An 8,732-nucleotide genomic window follows, 5' to 3' on the forward strand; every position below is an offset into this window, starting at 1 on the left:
CGCAGCGGCGAGCCGCAGCTCCTTCCGTCCGTCCGTCCGTCCCTCCCTGCCTGCCTCTCCTGCAGAGCTGGAGTCTCGCAGGTGCAATCCTGCTCCTGCTCCCTCCTATTTATAGGGATGGCAGAAGGAGGCAGGTTGCAGCTGCCGTCCTCTCCCGCCCCCGGTGCTTTCCCTCCAATGTCCCTGTCATCACTCCCTTCCTGCCGAGCCCTCCCCTTCCCAAGGGCTGGATGCCCTGTTCAGCTGGGGCATGGGTTGGGGGTTACCGAAAGGCCACCCTGCAGGGATCCAGACCCCCCAGGGACCTGGGCACAGCCCGGTGCAGCTCCCTGGGCCACCAGCACCAGCTGGCAAATCTGATCCTGGAGCAGTGCGTGGCACTGCCGACAGTAGCATGGCAGCCACCCCACGGACCCCACAGGACCTGCTCCCTGTGCAGGGTAGGGGGCCACGGCGCAGCGGGTGGTGGTGACGGGGCAATGCCAGCTGGAGCCACCATGCCTGTGAGGACACCGTGGGCATGAAAATCAGCAGCTGAGCAGTATCTCAGCCCGGGGCAAGGCAGGACACAAGTCCCCACTTGGCTCAAGGCTTCCCCAGGAGCAGAGGCAGGTTATAAAGCAGGGAGAGGTATGGCTGGGGGCAGGCCCTGGGGTGTCAGCCAAGCCCCCCAGCGCTCAAGCTGCAACTGGGAGCACTGGGGATCCCCAGGGATCCCCATCCAGAGCCCCAGCATGCCCCAGCGGGGTTTTAAACCTGCACCTCAGTACGGGCACAGCAGTGCCGGGGTGCTGGGAGGGGGTGAATGGGCCAGGGAAGCTCCTCTGCAAGGTGGGACCAGCATGCCCAGAGGCTGGAGCAGGAAAAGGCGCAGCCCCAACCCCCTTCCCTGCTACAGGGATCCCCTGGGTCACTTCACCCTGATCCCCTGGGTCACTTCACCCCTATGTCTCCCCTTCCCCCCTTCCCCTGGAGCAGCAATTCCCATTCCCCCCCTCTTGAAAACTGCTGCCAGCTCCCCCATGAACAGCATTATGCAAACCCCCACCACTACATGGTTTTGTAATCAATTAAACGCTTCTTAACCAGAAATGCCCCCAGGCAACTCCTGCAAAGTGTTATTAGGGGTGTTAGGCAGTACACAGTGTCCCGCCAGAGCCGGCCTGCATCGGGGAGGAGGCAGCAGCAGCAGGGCACGCCAAGCAACACTCTGACCCACCAGCCGGGCAGCGTTGACGGGGGAAATGCCAGGGGAGGCCAAGTCACGGCTGACGAAACCCCATTCTGTAAACCCACGCATTACCCCCGGCAGCAGGAACAGGGCACAGACGGTAAATCAGGAGAGAGCACTGCTCACCCGGAACAAATGCCCGCCCACCGAAAATGCCAGCGCGGGGGCAAAGCCGGGGGGAGGATGGTGCGTCGGGGGCCTGTGCAACCAGCACTGCAGATCATGGGGTGACTGCCCAGCCAGTGACCACCCGAGCGACTGCCACACCTGGGCCGATGGAGGATTAGAGGGATGCAAACCCGACGTGGGAGAGTCGTTCCTGCCTGTGCTGACGATGCTGTATTGCTTGGGAAAGCCACCCCGATGGGGAATATGTGCTGACGCTGGAGAGAGTTGCTCCAGCTGGTGTTTGAGGTGCAAAACGTGGTGGGAACCACAGGGATCGTTGCAAACGTGCTGCTTAGCATAGGGGAAAATAACTCGGCTGAAGCAAGGCGCTTCCAGCCCACCACACCCTCAGCCTGCCTACAAGCTCCTTCCCATGTTGCACTGGGACCAGCATCGTTCGGAGACCTTCGTGCCTGCGCCTCCTGCCCGTGCTGTCCCCAAAAAGCCCCGTCTTCCTGCTGTTCCTCTAGCAGAGTCATGGGGGTGACAAACCGAGCTCATCCCTCTGCTCTGGCATTGGCACACCCACCCAGGAAAGCCTGCAGCCACCATCAGTCACCATTGAGGATGGTGCCCTGTTCTCACCCTTTCATTGATCCTTCTGCTATGCCTGACACCAAGGTCCCGGCAAGCTGCCGGCTCCTGCAAGGATAATCGTCATCCGCAGTTATCAAGGACCAAAGCATCGTATGGGCACCGGAGCCCCTCAGGAGCCCGCAGCCAGGTGTCGATGCCCGGGGGCTCTGCACCATCCAGCACAGCACTGCATGGCCCAGCACAGCACAGCATGGCCCAGCACAGTGCCTTATCAGCCTTCCAGGAATTAATGGGCTGGTTGTTCCAGCCCTGCGGAGATCCCAGCATCTCCTACCAGCACCGCTCTGGCCTCCTGGCAAGGGCATTTGGAGAGGGATCAGGAGTGGTGGTGGTGGGGAACCAGGTTATCCATCAACCCCACAGGTTCTGGATGACTTGGCAAGCTGGGCGTGTTGCAACACCCTCCTGCCAGACAGCAGGAGCTGGGCTATAGCCACCGGCGGGGGTGAAAGGGGACACTGGAAGGGACAACTGAGTCACAAGGGACTTGAGACACATGCCCCATGATGCTGCTGGGCCCTCTGAAGGTGACAGTCCTGCTGGGCACAGGGTCTGCTCCTTTGGACAGTGCTGATAGATGGGAGCGGGTTACAGCGAACAGGCTGAGAAATGATTTACGGGCTGGGAAAGCAGCAGGACGCAGATCTGACCTCCCAAGGCCCCTCTAGTCAGGGGTCCATGGCAGGCAAGCAGCCGTGGGGTGAAGGTGGCGGCCAGCATCCTCAAGGATGGCAGGCATGGAGAGCATGGGCAGTGTCAGGAGCTTGTCAGAGCTCCACGTCCCCAGTGCCCGGACAGTGCCCACCATCCCCATGGGAGCCATGTCCCCCCACCATGCCCCTCTTCTCCCTCCCAGGCTGGGGGGCAGAGGGGCTTAGTGAGACCGGAGCATCTCCTCTCCCCGCCACCCCCTGACCATGATAATGGTGGAAGGCAGTTGTGCTGGCGGGGGACAGCGAGTGCCCCGGTCACCTTTTCATCCCGGCACTTCAGGACCTTTTCCTCCTTTTGTGACGCAGTTTGGCTCCATTACCCCAGCCTTGGCCCCCGGCCATGTCCCGGGGTCTGAAGTTATGGATTCAACAGCCGGAGAAAGCAGCCCGGTGGGATGCGGCGTGGGCGGACTCTTGGCCCAGCTCCACAGCGTAGGCAGAGCACGAGGATTTCTTTCCCAGCACCCCACCAGGCGTCCAGTGCGGGGACCCCTTCCGGCAGGCTTTGCCCTGCTCCCCAGCTCCCTGCCTGGGCACAAAGTGACCTCTCTTGGTGCTGACAGCTCCAACAAGCCCCCAAAAGCCAGGCAGCATCCTAGAGAGCAAAGGGGCAAGCCTGGGATGCAAAGGGCATTCCAAATGGGAGCATCCTGACGAGCTGCCTGGGCTCAGCCTCCAGCCCCAGCCCAGCCTCTCTCAGCCCCTGCGAGCTGGCAGGCAGCCGGGTGATCCCAGGGTGCCTTTCCCCATCCTGTCCGGCTGCTGGCTCCTACCGAGATGGGTGACAACCCGGTGATCCCAGGAGCCATCCCCTGGTTTGGCACCCCGCAGCCCCATACACCCCTTCCCAGCCCTCCCCATGCCAGGGCGGCGCAGGCTGCCAGCGAGGAGCAGGGATCAGCCAAAAATAACCCCTGACAAGCAACACAGCTATTTTGCTAATTATTTCAGTTTTCAATCTCCAGGCGAGGTGACTTGCTTAGGCTAATAATTGCTTCGGTTGGATTTTATCTGGCTAATTAATCAGTTAATAAATGACTTTGCTGCAGGGGGACAGACGCTGCGGCTGTCTCCTTAGCTTGGGACTGGAAAAAAACAGGGAAGGAGCACAGCCCACGGGATTTCCACAGCCCCACGGTGCGCACAGCTGCCCCAGCAGCCATGGGTTGTCATGGGACAGAGAGCACCAAAGCAGGGACCCCCAGCCTGTTGGGATGCAGAGCCATCCTCGGGAACATCTGCAGCAGCCCCAGCCAGGAGGTGACAGCCCTGAGCCCGTCTCTCTGCCGCAGAGCTTTTGGGACTCAGCTGGTTTTCCTCGCCGGTACCTCTGCTAGATGGTGAAGCTGAAAACTGGGAAAGGCAACTTGGAAAAAAAGAAGTCATCTTTGCCACGGAAAACGTGGGATTTCCCTTTACTGCCCGGCCTTCGTTGGCATGGGTGTGCTTCTCTGTCAGTGCTACCACAGGCGAGCCAGGGAGAGATGGTGTACCACTGGCCCCAGGATGGGGCTTGGGTGGGAGAGGGGGGAGGTTTCCTCTCCTGCCTCCTTCCCAGAGCCACCCCAGGCTCCATCTTGGCCCACTCTGGATGTGAAGCAGCCATGGAGCATCTCTTGAAGACCTTGGGCACCGCAGCCTCTCCAGGTTGCAAACCTCAGAAGTCACCAGCACTGAGCCCCCGAGTGCCCTGGGCACAGCGGTACCGGGGGCTCCAGGTCTCCTTTCTCTCATCCACCAGTCCCCAGGGTTGCTTTTGTGGCTAAGCCAGCTCAGCCCCAGCTGTAAAAGTCCAGCCCCTGCAGGGTCCCCTCCTCCCAGCCCCCCAGCAGTACTGGGGGGTCCCACCATGGGAGCCAGGTCTGGTGCAGGGTGGTGGGAGGGCTCAGGCTCTACAGACAGGCTGCGGGAAGGGGCAGGGGCACCCCAGCCCACGGGGGGCACTGGGGGTCCTCTGGGGGTGTGCAGTGAAGGATGGGGGGGTCCCAGGTTCAAGGGGAGCTGTACAGGTTACCCCAAAGGGCTGCTCTGTCGTGGAGTAAGGAGCTGGGAGCAGAAGGCTTGCCAGTCCACGTGGGTGCCAGCTGGGCAAGGAGCAGCCGTCAGGTCCTCCTCTTCCCTCGCCACTCCACCGCCAGGCCAGCGCACGGGAATGCCATCTGCAGGTCCCCACGGAGCTGGGGGGAGAGGACAGCTGTCAAACCGTGCCAGAGGGGGTCTCCTACCCCCGCTCCTCACCTAGGAGGGGCCTGATCCTGGGCCATGGCAGCCAAAGGAGGGTCTCCCCTTCATCTGAAAGGGCTCCAGGTGACATTCAATGCGAGACCCAGCTGTTCCCCTCCCACTGGCTGTCTGACCCCCTCCCCGGCTGGCTGGACCGTGGCTGGCAGATGCAAAGTGGCACCCCCTCCCAGCACACCTCACCTTGGACAACACCAGCTCCTGCACCATGGTGTTCCCCAGGTCCAGCGGGACAGTTAGGCGCAGTGACAGAAAGAGGTGAGATGCACCTAGGGACAAAAAATGTGGCTCTAGTTATTGCCCTTGAACCTTGGGCTGCACCAAAGGGGTCTCTCCCCAGGATCACTGGCACAGACACGGGACCTCCTCCCAGGTTAATCATGTCATGGACACCCTACACTGTCAGGAGAACAACCCTCCACCTGTGCAGCAAACCACACGTCCCACAGAGCATCAATGTTCCCGTACTGAGAGCATGGCAAAAGCAGTGGGGCTCCAGGACCCCCTGCACTGGCCCCTGGAAGCCCAAAGCCACCGGTGCTGGGGGCGTGGTGATGCCCATGGGGCACTGCACTTACTGGTGTTGGACGTGGTGTTGGGGCAGACGGGCAGCGTGGTTGGCAGGTCTGCAGGGGTGCTGAGGGTAATCTCTGGGGTCTGGGTTGAGTCGGTGTCGGGGGAAGAGGACTCCATGCCTGGGCAAAGCAATGTTATGTTAGCACTGTCTGCAGAGAGGCGCAGGATGCTCCTACAGCTGGGGACAGACTGAGCCTAAATGAAGCCACCTACATGAAGCCACCCATGTATGTGCCCAGCATCCCCGTGGGGATTTGTCACCCCGACCATGCCCCTGCCTTCCAGGCGCCCCATGGCTGCACCCACCTGTGGCTGCAATGGGGTTCACAGATACTGTCAGGGTGCCTGGGGTTGGCCCCATGGTCGGAGTGGAGATGCCAGGGGTGGTCCTGGACGTGGTCCCAGCTGGCTGGCTGGGAGTGGGGGTGCTCCTGGGCACCTCCGTGCTGATAACAGGGGTGGCTGTGGTGGCTGCCAGGGTTGCCAAGGGCTCGTCCGAAGTGGCTGTTGGTGCTGGTGTGGTGGGAGGAGGCGCAGTGGGAGGTGAGGTGCTGCTGGTCCCTGGGGATGTGCTGGACCTCTCTGGGGTGGAGGCTCCCGTTTCAGGGCTGGAGGGATGGAGGTTGGCTGCAGTGGTGGAGTCAGTGGTGGGCAGCAGTGCCGAGGTCTCCATAGGTATTGGGGACGTAGGGAGAGTCGTGGACACGGTGACTGTCACATCTGTGACAGTGTTCCCTGCAAAGAGGTTGGAGAATGAGGTGCGCAAGGGCTGGCAATGAAAGGCTGAGACCATGGCTGTGCCGGGGATGGTGCAGCATCACCACCACCATGAGCTCCCCAAGGGACCCAGAGCTACGCATCAGCCACGGAGCATTGGGAGTGGGGATTCACTGTCCTGCATGGATCAAGCACATGGATCCCCTGAATGGGCATCAGCAAGGCAGGCCACGTAAATCCCCCAGCCTGACAAAGCAGGAACAAGCCATGGGCATCGCCAGTCTCGGGGCAGAAACTCCCGTAGGCACCAGCCCTAAGACCTGTTCCACCACCTTCACCATCCCTGGAGGAAGTCAGACAAACCCGTCCGACGGGAAGAGCCGTGCAGGAACTGGTGACCATGAGATGAGCTGGAACCGCAGCAGCAAGTTTACACAAACCTCTCTGCTGCTGATAGTCAGGAACTGATAGCGCCGGGTGTAAATAAAGGCAACGGGGAAACCAGCCCCCCCAGAGCGCGGCCATAGAGGAACAAATCCCAGCTTGCAGCTCAGGGGCGAGTGGTTAGAGACGTGCAGTGACCCATGAAAGCTCTGCAGGGGGGGTTGAAGGATGCAGGAGGGCCGTCCTCTCTGCCAGCATGGACCCCATGCTGGAGCAGCCTGCTGTCCCCAGGGAAGCCCTGGTATCTGTAACCCTCTCCAAAAAGGATGCACAAGACAGCCTGCCTGCCCGGGCCTCTGTCAAGGGATGCGTGTGAGGTGGCGGCTTTGAGATGCCAGGCTGGATTCCCCGGTGATCCCAGCACAAATGCAGTGAGTCTGGGGCTCTGCCCACATGGGGATGGGGAACCAAGCCACGAGCCACCAGCTGCTTTCAGCCAACCCCACCAGAAACATCCAAAGCCCCCGGCAGCCGCTCCCTCCCTGAGCTGCTGCAGGCAGCAGCTGGTCAATTAATAATTTGGAGAAGGGCAAAGGTCTGATCCCAGCCCATGCCCGGGTGGGTGTCTGCATTGAAGAGCCTCATCCTCACACAAAGGAGGAGCTGTAAGTCCACCTCTGCTTCCCATTTAGCAAACAGCAAACAGCACCCGCAGCATTTCGCTCCCCACACCCCACAGGCGCCTGCTGTGGGCGAAGCACCCCACCACCCCAGGGCACGATGCTCCCCGCTTGCGACCCACCCCATGGAGAGCACCACATCCCGCTCAGCCCTTACCCAGCGTGAGGTGTGGCACGACGAGGCTGGCAAGGCTCAGCAGCAGCAGGGGCAGGGGCAGCACCCCTCTCTGCCCGGCCATGTCCGGGTGGATGGGAGCTGATGCCCCCCCGCAGGCACTACTCCGAGCACTCCCCACGGCCCCAGCACCGGGCTTTCCAGGTCTCCTTTGCCCAGCAGAGAAGGAGCATCCAGGTGGGTCCTTTTACTCCCCAGGTGTTGGCAGCGAAGGGGGGGTTTCCACCTGACACGGGCACTCCCAGGGACAGGCGCGATGCCAAGCAGACATCAGCTGCACGGCTGGACCCAGAGCAGCCACGAGCAGCGGGCAGGGCAGGCCGGCAGGGCCACCACTGCAGCAGTCCAGGTCCCTGTAGCCGGGGGGACCGTGCCGTCCTCTGCCTGCTGAGGGGACGGTGACAATGGAAAAAAGCCCAGGGAAGCAGCCGGGCTGCCTGGGACCGTCCCTGCGCTCCGCCACAGGGGTGATGTTCGGTGGTGTCTCCCAGCACCAACGCCCTCGGGAGACAATAGCCCGTTATGTCTGAGCGCAAGGAACCAGCCGAGAGAACAGGCGGTGCTCAGGAAGGGCGTGCTCCAGGCTGAGGGTTTGTCTCCTGGGCTGTCTGTACAGGCATCACTTCCCCATGTCACAGCATGTCATGGCTGAAGGGCACTGCTGACAGCCGGAGCTGCTTCCTTCTTCTCAGGGTCAGGGACAAGACCAGTCGGAGGCGCCTGCAGGCACTGGGCCAGAGTACAGGCACTCTGCAGGCGGACAGGCACGCTGGAGGACTGCCAGGGCACAGACACCCTGCTGCTATACAGGTACACTAAGGCACTGCCAGGGCACAGGCGCACTGAGGGTATCACTGGCATACAGGCACTCTGCTGGGGTGCTCTCACGCTGTAGGCATTAAGCCAGGGTACAGGTACTCTGTCAGGATACAGTCGCTCTACTGGGGTACAGGGACACCGGGGGCACATGCACAGCCAGGGCCACTGGGGCAGGGTACAGTCTCCCTGCCAGGTTCAGGTGCACGGAGGGGGGTGTCACCAGGGTACAGCTGCAGCCCCAGAGTAAAGGCTCCTGGGAGAGCCACCGGGATACAGTCACACTGCTGGGACACAGGTGCCCAGGAAGGGGCACTGTGCCAGGGTACGGCTGCCTGGGGGGACTGCCGGGGTAACACTCCTGGGGTACAGTCTCACTGCCGGGGTGCAGGCGCGCTGCTGGGGGCACAGCCGCACAGCCGTGGCGCAGCCGG

The 8,732-nt window shown here is 61.8% G+C and overlaps 1 protein-coding gene across 1 annotated transcript; it reads right to left on the reverse strand.

Annotated features, from left to right (window-relative positions):
• Positions 1 to 4,109: 4,109 nt before the first annotated feature.
• LOC103901470 (mucin-7-like) lies at positions 4,110 to 7,998 on the reverse strand. The gene is made up of 5 exons (XM_009282371.2): positions 7,465 to 7,998; positions 5,833 to 6,261; positions 5,529 to 5,645; positions 5,134 to 5,219; positions 4,110 to 4,886 (listed from the first exon to the last, which is right to left on the reverse strand). Exons 1-5 carry the CDS (start codon positions 7,544 to 7,546, stop codon positions 4,812 to 4,814), a joined length of 789 nt encoding a protein of 262 aa, XP_009280646.1. The 5' UTR covers positions 7,547 to 7,998; the 3' UTR covers positions 4,110 to 4,811.
• Between the last annotated feature and the right edge of the window lie 734 nt (positions 7,999 to 8,732).

The sequence above is a fragment of the Aptenodytes forsteri genome, unplaced genomic scaffold, assembly GCF_000699145.1.
Source record: "Aptenodytes forsteri isolate BGI_AS27 unplaced genomic scaffold, ASM69914v1 Scaffold404, whole genome shotgun sequence".
Classification (NCBI taxonomy): Eukaryota; Metazoa; Chordata; class Aves; order Sphenisciformes; family Spheniscidae; genus Aptenodytes; species Aptenodytes forsteri.

Bases quoted from the DNA above. Each gene is read 5' to 3' on its own strand.
- LOC103901470 (XM_009282371.2), bottom strand. From the start codon at position 7,546: ATGGCCGGGCAGAGAGGGGTGCTGCCCCTGCCCCTGCTGCTGCTGAGC. The intron at 6,262-7,464 runs GTAAGGGCTGAG...ACCTCTTTGCAG, and splicing joins CGTGCCACACCTCACGCTGG to GGAACACTGTCACAGATGTG. The intron at 5,646-5,832 runs GTGGGTGCAGCC...TGCTTTGCCCAG, and splicing joins GAACCCCATTGCAGCCACAG to GCATGGAGTCCTCTTCCCCC.